The 13938-nt window shown below is 36.8% G+C and overlaps 1 protein-coding gene across 1 annotated transcript in view; it reads right to left on the bottom strand.

Moving 5' to 3' along the window:
- LOC140235093 (phosphatidylinositol 3,4,5-trisphosphate 3-phosphatase TPTE2-like) overlaps positions 1–13938 on the bottom strand; it is a 38537-nt gene that overhangs the window by 6345 nt on the left and 18254 nt on the right. The window contains exons 3-11 of the mRNA XM_072315130.1: positions 13362–13409; positions 10238–10399; positions 8632–8751; positions 7447–7537; positions 5967–6030; positions 3554–3679; positions 3105–3186; positions 2085–2173; positions 1252–1313 (exon numbers count right to left, since the gene is read on the bottom strand). Coding sequence (XP_072171231.1) covers positions 1252–1313; positions 2085–2173; positions 3105–3186; positions 3554–3679; positions 5967–6030; positions 7447–7537; positions 8632–8751; positions 10238–10399; positions 13362–13409 — 844 coding nt within the window. The remainder of the gene's footprint in view (positions 1–1251; positions 1314–2084; positions 2174–3104; positions 3187–3553; positions 3680–5966; positions 6031–7446; positions 7538–8631; positions 8752–10237; positions 10400–13361; positions 13410–13938) is intronic.

Genomic DNA, 13938 nt, shown 5'->3' on the forward strand with positions numbered 1-13938 from the left:
ATACTGTTGCCCGCTTTTACAGGTAACAAGCCAATGTGACAGCATTGAAAAGTACACCGAAGTTAACACAGTGGGGCCTTGATTATCCGGCCATGTCGGGACCGGCGGGCGTCCAGATAATCGATTTGGCCAGATAAGAGAGATATATGCTCAAATTTGTAGCATATCATGCTAGGGTGAATAACAGGGAGGAATACCTCCCTGATACCTCCCTGGGTATAGTTATTATTACCAATTCACTTCTCTTCTGATTATCTGTATGGCATTGTCACATTTCATACTTCATACATTGATACAGAAATAAAACGAAACACAAGTTAAATATTCCTTCATATATTGTTTGATTGATATTGAATGACAATGAGATTGGTAAAATGCTACTCATTGAATACTGCTACTGCATTGTACTGCATGACGCAAATCTCTGTACGTGTGTGTGTGTGTGAGTGTAGACATTCAGTGTATTCAGACAGAGCATGCCTGTACTGCAGCCCACCTCCCCAACTCATCCACAGCTTGTACTTTATCCCCAACAGTGAGCAGCACCGGCAAACTGGCAATGCACTCCTTCTTATTCCTGTATTTTCGTTATTTACGGGTCAATTTTTTTCGTTCAAAATGTAAAATGGATGACCATAGAATTTCTCAATAGAATATAAAATTGAAAACTTTAGAAAGGATAGAGAAAATTGAGTTCACTTTGAATGGTGTGCCACAGGCAGATATCCTTATCATGCTCTTACATAATACGACAGCTGCTGGAGTCATCAAACCCTGGCTTGGCCTCCAGGTTTGTCATGCCTGAGCAGAAAGTTTATTTGCAATGGACAAATACTTCGACTCCCAACTCCCAAATGAAAAATCTTTAACGAGGTATAGCACCCCACTTTCTTCGTGGAAGTTGGGGTCTCGCCTCAAACGAGGGATTGACGGCATGTGTAACTACTGCTGTGCACTCAGTGCTAGTGACAAGCGCGGCACTAGTCATTGACATCATCTCACAAACTGACTTAAAAGTTACAGTCAGCTGCAATGATGACCCGTCATGTATTCGCATGATAATGGCTGAACATGTGTTTGTTTTAAGTGAGATTCAGCAGTGAAAATACTGAAAACATGAAAAACAATGTCAGCCAGTAACCGTTTGGATAACAGAGAATCCAGATAATTGGTGGCTGAATGATCAAGGTCCTATATTATATAGAAAGTTAACTGTTAATCTTATTCACGGTAAGTGAAAAATTTCCTCACCTTTGCTGTCCTGAAAGCCTCACTCTCCAACAGCCATGTACAGACAGCAGTCCCAGTACGACCTTTAACATCAATGCACAAGAGTGCAGGTAAAAGAGGACATATTCAAAAGTCTATCTCATACAGAATATTGCCAAATTCAGCTAACAAATGCTAACCATGCAGGAATACATAGTTCTGATGAGACTACTTCAAACATACTCTATCAATATTTGAATTTGTGCTCATTTGAACATATCATATGATTAAATTGTATATTTACATGGTTCATGATTGCATGATTGCATTTTGTTTTAGAACATTTCACTGTGGCATATAGTACCATAGAGAATTGCTGAATAATGTATTGAAAACTACTGTAAGTTATTAAAAATTGGTATTTCTGGTTATTTATATTTTAGAAAGCTGATGATATAGATTCATATCAAGCTATCCTGGCTAGAGTCATTCATGTGTGGCTGGCACTGAAATTTGCAGCATCATTCTTTATTTTCTTTTTTCAAATGTAACATTCCTTTATTCATTTTTCCTGGAGAGTTAATCTAAATTTAACTATGAGCATATTCTGAAACAAACTAACAAAAGAAAAAGACAAACCAAACATGGTGGTTACTCACTTCATACTAAATGTACTGCTGCCAAAACAACAAAAATCCAATTGAAAATGTCTAAAACAATCCATTCCGTCAGATATCTATAGAACTGCCACATGATGCAGTAAAAAATTTTGTGTCTACACCCTCACACCACTCTAGATTGATAGTACATTCTCTTTACTTTCCTTACAAAGACTGTTGAGTAGAAGTTTGCCTATCTATCATCTGCATCCTCACCTTTGCCCCCTTTGCAGTGAATGAATATGATGTTTTCAGGGTCGGATTCCATCCACTGTTTTGCTGTTTTACCAAATCTCACCAGCTGCCTGAACAGGAAATATGATGATGAAAGCACAACTTTCTTAAATATCTATATCATTTCCTCACGTATAAGTCAAGAGTTAACCTCAGTACTTAATTGAATCGGCAATGAATTTATAGCGAAGAAACTCATGACTCAAGTATTTACAAACAGTAGAATTAACAGAGGAAATGAATTGGTCAAATGACCGCATATGTAATGTCATTGTGGCCATTAAAGAGAAAAAGTAGATTTATGGTCTATATATCCATCTATCTATCTATCTATCTAACATCTTTCTATCTTTCTACATATCATTCCATTTATCTATCTATCTATCTATCTATCTATCTATCTATCTATCTATCTATCTATCTGTCTTTCTGTCTATCTCTATCTATCTATCTATCTATCTATCCATCTATCTATATATCTATCTAGTTAATCTATCTATCTTTGTACATATCATTCCATCAATCTATATATTTATCTATCTATAATTCTATCTCTATCTATCTATCTATCTATCTATCTATCTATCTATCTATCTATCTATTTACAGGTGACTTCCATTATATTAAAGTCCTTGGTACCAGCAGTTTTCTTTGTTACATTGAAATTCCATTATGGCCAAATTATAAAGCATATAGAGATACAGATAATAATTTGGGGACCTGAATTTTCACTTCATTGTAACAAGAGTTTCGTTGTGACCATTTTCGTTATAACTTGAATGCACTGGACCTATCTAGCTATCTTTTAATTTATCTATCTATCAACCCATCTATCTATATATCTATCTACCTACCTATCAATTGATGTCACTATCTACCTACCTATATATCTACTGTTATCATCTATCTGTCGAGCTAGGTAAGGTAGGTGTATGAACACAATTTATGTTTACTGGAAGAGTTCCCTTTAGAAGGATATATTTTATGTGAAATATAACTCACTCTAGTCGAGGTACATTGTGGTCATCTGTCTGCACCCGCACCACCTGGTAATTGAAGTAGGACTCATCGTAGTGACGCTCACCTGTGCAGAGAATGATGATGAATTCTTCAATATGGTTTGGAATGTGCTTGTTAAAGGGAGAGAACCATGTTTCTGGTGTCAATATTGGTTTACAATTTATCTACAGTTATGTGACCTTTAACCTCCCTAGTGCCTTTACTCAAATTAATCATACATATTCATACTTTGTTTCCTCCACGCAATGGTATTTTACCATTTATCACTCTTCGATGAAGCAATGTCTGGAAAATAGCATTTTCAATCAACATGCAGTGACCTCACTCCAAGTTATTCTGCAAAATTTTTCGTAGCTTCATTGTATCACACATATTGAAATACAAGGGGAAAAATATCAAACATGACTTGGAATTAAGACTAGGATGCTTACTGCACATGTTGAAGACTTTGTAGTGGCTCGGGTGCTTAGTGTTCAGGAAACGTGAGACCTCTGTGATTGGGTTCCTATATATCGACTGCTTGCCCGACGATGGGAATGATGATGCTATGATACGATCTGATGGTGAAGTACACAAAAAATCATTTTGACAACATGTCTCGTCATTCTTGGCAAAGTTAATTCTCAGTCTGCAAGGTCATTAGTTGGTCAATAAATCTTTACTTTATATTCCAGTCTGGACATGACCTTATACCAAAGCTTTAAAGATGGGCCATCCCTTTTGCATTCCTTCCCAAATGACACAGAACATGATATATTCCACCAGAATGACAAGACTATAGTAAAGTTATAACATTTCTGTGATATTTGAAGGTTGTTAGCCATTAAAATTCAAATAATGCACAAAATGCTAACTGTAACGAATTCTGTGTACGAGGCACAGCTGCATATACTAATCCTCCTGTGGTTGCAATATGATACTTATACTTTGAACAAAAGATATGCATGTTAAAGCTGTCAGAAAGGAAGAATTCACTAGCTTCTTTTAATTTCTATCTATGGCAAATAACAACACACCATTTACATGAACTACATAAGTGCATCATACAGGTCTGTAAAACCAGACTAGCAGTTTAGATATGAAATGTATTTGTAGTATGAAATAATTATTCGAATCTTAATGGTCAATTTAACTCAACAAAATTAGACCCTCTTGAGTTCAAAATTTACAGGAGGTTTCCAAATAGCGTTTTCTTCAATACCTTAGTGTTCTCACCAAATTTTCAAAAATTTGCATGCAAAATGGATGACCTATCTTTAAACATGTTTTTACTATGGATCCATAATGATTTTACAGAAAGGACTTTCTTCTGGTAGTCTCCTTCTAGTTGATGACCTTTGATGACATGGGAACATTTGGCATTCTCAGTTTTTCCTTAAAACATTCTCCACACTAGAAAAATTTAGAAGGCACAAAATATCATCAAAACATGCTATTTTGTGTCTTTCTTTGTCTATTTATATAATAAATTTGTTATTGTAATGATATGCTACATGTATGGCTCATTATTTTCTTATGTTGATAAGCCTATAATACTGGTAATTTATGAACAGGTGTTTTAGCACTGCATTGAAGTGTACACACCATCCATGTGATATATAAACATTACTATCATGCAATTATTCTTAAATTCCTTCCAGTTTTAATGCATTGCAAGTCTGCAAGATCTCATTTCTGTCAGCCATTTTGAATTCCTTGAAATCACCTCTGGCTTGTCTTTTATTTTCTATGCAAGAATTTGTTCACTGCTATCCGTTAAAGTAAGTAAATAGCAATTAAAGAGGATGGGAGTGAATACTGTGGGATTCCTCACAGACTCTGTGATTCCTGTTTAAGAGGAAGTTATGTTAGGTGCAGCCTTGTGGCTGTGGATCATGCAAATAAGACCTAGGGGCCCTGGGAACTGTTATTTCAATGCACATTTCAATGCACAGAGGGGAAGCATTTGGTCAGCTCAGATCCTACTCAGCCAACAGCATTGTGTTTTCATGTAGGCTACAGATATAGGGCATGCATCACTGGAAACAACTTATCCACTATAGTGGTTGCATATAAGGTCAGTTAACCCGTTGAAGATGGACTAATTTTCCTGTAACACACGTTTCCCGTTTACCCCAGCCCAAAAATACTCAGGACTATTCTTGAATGGGTTAAACCGATTTTACCCAATTAACCAGAGTACACTATTAAGACGTGAACAAATATATATTTCATTCAAAGCTACTGTCTACTTAAATCTAACTCAGTGAACAGGAATGTCATTTTAAGTGATACTATATTATGTACCCATGGAGTATTGAAAAAATATATTTGCCAAAGGATATATGTTCTCATATCTGCTAGCATGAGCGTAGTCAATTTAAGTTCACCAAAAGTAATTGATACAAAACAAATCAATGCAAGCATTACCATGACCTGGCCAAAAAATGTCAGGGGAAAAAACAAAGCATGTGTCATCAACTGTGTCTTGTGACCACAAACTTTAATAATAACTTCCAAGGGAAAATGCTGATAAGATGCAAGATGGGGGTGTGGGTGGGATAACTGCACTTCGAATTCAGGCTAAAGTCTGGTCTAATATTAAAAGATCGTAACAGGAAATAGGTCATTGACCCAAAATAGATCAGGGCAGGAAGTGGGTCATTGACCCATGACCCAAGACATTAATGAATCTCTGCCATACATCAGAGGCAGGATGATATAACATTCGCTGATCTGCTACTGACTAGACATTTGGATGTTTGGTCACATTTCAAACAGGATGTTTAAAGGTATTTGATGCATACAGAGAAACATGACGAGACAAACAAGCAAGGATGTATATCAACAAACATATGACATTACCAGTGACATAAGTAAGATCCAAATCAAAGCCGTCCTTTTTATACCGCCTCTTGTTTTCTGAAACCTAAACATCCACCAAAAAAAGGAGACAAAAAAAAAATGTTATTCACACCACGCACACATACACAACAGGAAACATGAGATTATAACACATGAATCCCATTGCCCAATATCTAATAAATGACAGTCCATGCTTGAAAGTATCAATTCATACAGTAATGTTTTGTGGTGAAACAGTTACCAGGGCGGATCCAGGAATTTCGTAAAGGGGGGGGGGGGGGGCACAAACAATATTTCTGGTGCCACTTCCGGGTTTCATCTCATTTTTTTCTATTTCTTTTGTTTTAACAACAAATAAAGAGGGGGCGCGCACCCAGTGTGCCCCCCTCTGGATCCGCCACTGGTTACTTGTTATATACCCTCATGTATGCATGGAAAACCAGGTACAGTAGGAACAACAAGCAATATATGTGAGGGAGCTAACTTCTTTTTTGACTATAATCATTTGATTTTATATCTTGCAAAATTTTTTCTTTTCCTAAGCAAAACGAAGCTAGGAAAATGAATTTTAACATCATCTTCACAAAAGATTTTGATAACAAGAAAGAGAGCTTTTCAGAATATATTTCAAGTGGTCACAAAAACCACACACTCATACATCAGCATATACGAGAAATGACTGTATGGTCAAACTTGTGCTTTGAATACCCTCCTCAATGTATCATAAATTATTTTCTGTAATCATTACACAAAATAGTTGCACTTTGCACAATTAAAGGGATGGTACAGTTTCCATTGAGATGGGGCTTCAGGTTTCCCATGTTTTTTGATGATGATTTTCAGAGCTAATGAGAAATTTCTTATGAAATATTAAAGAGCGTATAATTCTAGGAGGAATTCAAAGTTTATTTGATGAAAATTGGTTATGAAATTGCTAAGATATCCAAAATAAAGTGATCCTAATAAAAGGTGGAACCCATCTTTTATTAGGATCACTTTGTTTTTCTTTGTTTTTGGATATGTCATCCATTCAAATCTGATATTCATCAAATAAACTTTGAATTCCTCTAAGAGTTGTATGATCTATAACGATTCATAAAGTGGTTTCTAAGTATCTCGCAAAAAGTTACAAGCTGAATCCTCACCTCCGCCAGTGCCTATACCATCCCTTTAAATCTTGTCCTTCAAGAATTGGCCTAAAGCTATCCATCATTAATTGCTTGTCATCACTATCATAATTGCATATGATTACAATCATCATTATTATTATCATCATTATCTCAGCCTTAACATGATGATAATCAGCATCAGCATCATCACTTTCTCTTAGCGACTCTTTAATCTATCTTCTCCCGCAATTTTTTGGTGACTCATCCCATGGTTTGGGAACTGAATGCTGCGGTTTGCTGGAAGATACTGTAATTGATATGGATGCGAGTATTTTTAGCTCTCGGAGGAATCACAAAATCACATGACTCACCAGTTTCCTGGATGCCTTGGTAACATGTCGTCGCTCGCTGATCAGTCGGCCGAACATGAACACTCGCAGGACACGGCACACATTCACAATCCTGGAGTCATATGGGTGGAACGTGGTAACTATGCAATAATGCTAAAATTCTTTGCATGTGCTGTTGTGTGGTTGAACATATAGCATGAACAGGTGACTGAATCTAAACAGCTAGAACAATCTTAAGAATTTGATCATTTGTTATCCTCAGACAAAACCATGCCACAAAGACAAAACAGTCCATAGCATTGCTGTCTCTATAACTGGGTGAATGAATGCAATTCCCTCATGAATATCTTTAAGGATTTCCTTTGTGACATCACAATAAACTGATGAGTTCAGTTCTTTCCAAAGTTTCTGATTTAATTTGAAGCTATGACAAACATCCATTCTAACATGAAAAAAGCAAGATTCGTTCCTGAAAAGGAAATTCAGAAGTGATTTCAAGTCTAATTCATGTACAAGATGATCTACTTATTACAGTGTAACATTGTACATTATTTATAGTGTTATTAAAAAGGGTATCTTTGCTCCATTTTCATTCATTCATCCATATCCAGCTAAGAGATGCAACTCAGAGCTTACCATATTACTACCATATCATTTGACTGCAAACTGCACAATGTAAAAATTAAGAGTTATAGGTCGGCAAAATTTATAAGGAACATGGAGATAAAACCATTTTTTCTCAGGAAAATGAAGTTTGCAAATATGGTGAACACATAAATAGCTGAAAGAATTGATATGAGGTCACTTCCTACAATTACACGCGTATCTCAGTACAGAGAATACTATGAATTATTAACTTGTCTTTGCATCAGAAATCACGTATGACAGTTCAAATTTCAGTTCCTACATGTACATCTTTAGGCAAATAGCCAACTCAAACAAAGCATCACAAAAAGGATGACAAATAATGCTACCTACACATTTTTATGCGTGGACAAATGTGGACTAGAATCAGAAGCCTACTGTGCCTCAATACAAGGTCTTTTGTATGATTAAACGGCCTTCTGGTGGAAGATTAATCACACGGAAACACAAATGGTGCACATGGGAGACAAAGACGTTATTAAAGCCACTGTGTTGTATAAATCAAATGCTAATGGACACGTACATGTTTCTGGCACAATCAGCCCACCACACATTACTCACTTTCCTATATCTGACTTTGCTCCTGCGAAGTCAGCAATGACGTACGTCCAAGTGACTGTTCCAGTGATAATTACAATTGCCAGATCTAGAAGATCTAGTTTGTTGTGGAAAAACTCTCGTCTGTGGGAAGGAAACAAATAACTTGATAAAGAGTTTCCCATCAATCTCCAAACAAAGAAAATCACAGTCCCATAATAGACTGTTTGACCCAAAAAACATTAAAAAAGGCCAACCAAACTGTTACATATAGAATAAGTAAGACTAGGAACTGATTGAGGTGAATTACTCAATATTATTTCCTTTCTTCAAAACTAAGCGGTTATGATGAATAATGATAGAAAATCTCATATAACATCAAATCTTTTCAAAACTTGCATGGCTGAAATGCAACAGGAAAAAACAACCACAGACAACTGTGTGGTATACTAGCATCATTTTCACACAAATAACGGGACACTGCTTGTTGAAGTAATGGATAGGTACTCTTTCACATGTTTGTTTTTTTCTCCAGTTTCTACCATATCTAATTTGAATATGATATGAAGTAAAAGAACAGTATTTCCCAACAGATTAAGCAATGAAAAATGCAAGTGCACCTGTACTCCTGTAATATTCTTTTCTTTTCATGGACTGGGTATGGCATCTTCTCACAGAATCACAATTTAGGGGTTTCATCTTTGCAACACATTAAAGTTAGAATGCAACAAGAGCTTGTATGTTGAGATATATCATCCATATGAGTGGTATGGCATGAAAGTATACAATACTGTGAGCAGTTTCTGTATGATATCCCGTCCATATCTTACTCAAGCATCAACATTCCTAAAGTTTTCTTTTATCTTTTGTTTCAGTAGCAATCATTTCATGCAGGCAATGATAAACAGATAAAGGATTATATGATGTGGCAATGATATTTGAAATTTGATCAAAAGTATGAAAATCATTTTTGTGCACTTGACTTGCCATGTTTAGACTTTTTTTTGGGGGGGGGGGTGCATGCAAGTAGATGCAAAATTAATGTTCACACATGATATATGTACCAACATCTAGCTTTGGCAAATTGGGAGTGGGGAACCTATGTATGTTCTGGCATTCAAAAAAATTGTTGATCTTTTGTTTTGCAGAATTTGGTAAATGAAATAAATTAGTAAGGTTACTGAATTTTGTTTTGCACCCAAATGTCGCATGACTGTCTTCTCTGTTCATGAAATCATGATAGCCAGTTTACTCATTGTTTAAGATCGATACAAGTCTCATCAACAGCCAGATGAAAAACAGCCTCACCAGTTTCCCTCAGGGCCTCTTCCTGATGAGAAGTGTTTCATCCTACCCCAGAAGTAATCAAGTGAAAGATTTATGAGAATGATATCCTTCTATGCTAGATATATTTATATTGAAAATTAGGGAGATGGTGGAATGACAAGAATTACAGCTCTGTTACTCTGTTACATGCAGCCATAATTGTGTTCCCTTTAAAAAGAAATTTCAGTATTTGCTTCAACAGAAATTTGGCACTGCATGGAGCATTAAACGCACTCATATGCAGAATGAGCCTCGCAACTACATAGCAGAAAGAGAAATGTTCACAAGGATCATGGTATTTTACCCCTTGGCAAATATCCTGAGACAAATTTCAAGGAAGAAGTACACCCAGATACAGAGTGAGAAGATGTCGTAGATTTCCAGCGTCGACTCCTTCTGTGGATTGATGATGATGTCTGCGATGACGATTGCGATGTCAACGAAGACTAGAACCACTCCAATCAACCTGTGGGATGAAGAATGACCAATTTTAACAACTTGAAATGAGCATTCCAGAGAATTTATACAATTTCACATCATGAAGTACATAAATTGATAGCGCCATGTAGGCCTACAGATTTGTTTTTGTTTGTTGTTGGTTTTTTTTGTGATCCTTGAGCAGACAAACAAAATACTCGGAACAAGGATGATGACATAGGAGGCTCAAATATTTCAATATATAATGTAGCAATGTAATTCCATTAAAACACCACTTGTCTAACAAGTTCACCTGTGTAGAATTTATGCATGCTTTCTTATGCAATCGTATCCCCCTCAGCTTAGTCATGTCGTATTGTTGTGTTTCTGCAGTTTTGTTCCATTCTATTCGAACTATTTTTGTGTTAAGTATTTGTAATTACAGTAAGGTAAGTATTTTTAAAGAAACACTTGAGTGGTTCACAATATGCAAGCATTGCTTTTTAGTGGACCTCTCAGTTCTCTTTTTTCCCCTCTAAACATAACTTGGTATTTTGCCAATATGTATGCATATCTCTATTTGTCAATTTTAATTTCGCACATTCTAATGTATATATGCTTATGATATAATTCCTGATTTATTGTGTTATGTTTTGTCGGAAAAAAAAATGAGAATGAAAATTAATGAATTGAATTAAATTGAATCTAATTCTGCTTTCTTGAACATCCAATCATGCATTCTTATGTGAAGCTGCAATGTCATTCTTGCTCATTGTGATTTGATATGCATTTTGAAAACTTTCTTATTCTTCATCACAATTCAGTATAAATTCTGAAACTCTGTACCCAATGTAACTTAATTCATAGATGCTCAAATGCAAAAGTCTAAAAATCACCTGGAGGTCTCCTTTAACGGACGCACATAAGTGCAGCTGGCCCTTGGGTAAGTCACGGATGCAATATGACACAACATGATGACTCTTTCTGACCCCGTTTACAGTGCGGGGCTGGGCCAAGCCGCGGCCGAGCCCAGCCTCAATAGCGGGGCCGAGCCCCGCAATTTTGTCCGTTTACACTGCAGGGCTCGGCCGCGCTTTTAATTCAAACCTTTCAATGTTTTGTCGTAGTGGCGCTCTGCTTGAAAACAAACGCAATTTGGTATAGTCTAGTTTTCAGACCCTTTGCCAACTGGATTCCGTGGCGACAAAGTCGCCGTTCGGGCAAAGGCCTTTGCCGAAGGAAAAATCCTTTGCAGGACAAAACCACCTTAAACTATACTAGTTTTCGACGTTGAGGGGGTTAATATCCTGAATAGCGAAATAGTACGGGCAGAGGGTTTGGAAGCCAGACTAAAATTGGCCGCGCATTTGGCCCAGTTTGCGTTTACACTGAGAAAAGGTCGAGACCACCTCCAGAGCGTGGCCAAATGCGCGGCCAATTTTGGCCCTGCATCTGGCCTTTTGCGTGTTTACACTGAAATGAGGCGGGCTCGGCCACAGCTCGGCCGCGGCCGAGCCTCGCACTGTAAACGGGGTCTTTGACATGCAACCCTAACAACGGTTTGGGAATTTAAGCTTCTACTATTACCCTTCAGGAAAGGAACAAAGTCAGAGGGTGGGGGCATGGGGATTTCATGTAGACAATAGAAAACAAACTTTCTTTTCAGAAAGGCCATTGGACATATTACAATCATTTAAAGCCTGTGAATCTTCTTTACTGCTATTCCTGTAAATTTCATGTAAAATGATAAGCACAAAGAGGATATAATGACCAGCATTTTGAAGCTACTATCTTTTGCTATCTCTTTCTCTTTATCATTTTCATCCTTTTTTTTTCTCTTTTCTCAAGACAAATTTTTGATTCATCTGAAGTCTGGTCACCTTACCATCTTACATGATATAAGAGCTCCAAGACAGCATGGAGATGTGAACTGTGGGCAGACTACACACGAGATGTGAAAATGTCAGCATACCCAGTATATCCCTGAGTTAATTGGGTCGAACGTAACAGAGATGGGTTCATCAGATGACATAGTCTCATCAAGCCTCATGTATCAAAGATTGTTCCCAAGTTACATCTATCCTATGTGGATATTTTAATTCTTTCTAAAGCCCTGACTGATGCATATCTCCGGAACAATGTGAATGTAAACAAAAAGAGTGCTAGGGACAGTTTGATTTTTTGTCCAGATATAACCTTTGCTGTACAGCATTTCTTCTTTTTTTAATTATTAAAAGCAACTCTTTTACAACAGACCTCCTCTGAGAAATAATGACTGAAAAACTATTTAAAAAAAGGCAAACAACTGAGAAAGCAACCTTTCTGTATATCATGCAATCTCCACAATAAAAAAGTGGCCTTTGATTAAAAATAAACAACAAACAAATGATTTGAGGTTGCCTTTCATGCAGATTTCACACATATTTTCTATATGAGAGACACATAGCACTTTTTTTAGTGGAGAGTGACACTGCTTGTGCAATATTGACATTAAGTGTTATGTCCCTTGACTAATTTGTTTCAGTATAATTATGTTGTAGATAACATAGATTCAGCATCATTGCCAGGCAATATTTTCTGACTGTCACACTACAGTGGTCAACATAAACTCACAGATGCCCTCCACTTGAACTCTCCCATTAACTGCTGGCAATTTCACTGCATGTAATATCAATTAATGCATGGCATTAAAGGTAAAGGTCTTAAAAGAGTAAATGTGCATTACTTGATGTATTGTTCTGCTTGATGATCCACTTGTGCAATATCAGACAATCATTCATTTTTTAATCTTCATTTGTTCATGTTCTGATGACGCAGAAAAGCACGATCCGGTGACATGCTAGTGTGCACCCAAATGCACTGGACTGAAACTAGGTGCTGTACTGTGTCAACCCCTATTTTTGCCCCATTTGCTTTCAGTTTACAGTATTTTCTTTAAGTAACTTTCATAATGGAGGTCATTACAATCATAATTACAAATGGGGCAGAGAAACGCCTTGAGCAGCTCTTACCTCACAGCTAGATGCTCCACAAATTTCCTCACTTTCAACTGTGCTCTCCTGTTTGATAAAGAAAGATAAAGACTCTGAGATACAATGACAGCTGCGAATAGACTAGTAATTAATGAGTGAAAGGATCAATTTATGCATCTGAGATAGATTTATTAATGAATGTATTTATTTGATGAGCAAACAGTCATGAATAGATAAGCTGGTAAACAAACAAATAAAAGTATATTCATACATACATGTACAAACATGTAATATATTACATATGGGCTGTGACGCGAGAAAAGGGCCCTTAGCGCTGCTGCGCGCAAAGGCCACAAAACGGCGCGGAAGTTTGACAAAGCAATACGCGCAAAAAAGATCAGCCAGCTAACTGCGCGCACATGCATATAGACGCATCAAAAAGTGACAGGATTTGGACAAAACATGTGTTTTTGAATGCCGTAATTGGGGCATTTAGGAGTGGAATTTTAGAAAAAGGTTTGCATATCGAAATACGTCAGAGTTCCTTCTACAATGTGGAGGTGAAAACTCAATTTCAGTATTCAATGCCCTAAGGGCCCTTTTCTCGCGTCACGGC

This window comes from Diadema setosum, chromosome 11 (genome assembly GCF_964275005.1).
Source record: "Diadema setosum chromosome 11, eeDiaSeto1, whole genome shotgun sequence".
Taxonomy (NCBI): Eukaryota; Metazoa; Echinodermata; class Echinoidea; order Diadematoida; family Diadematidae; genus Diadema; species Diadema setosum.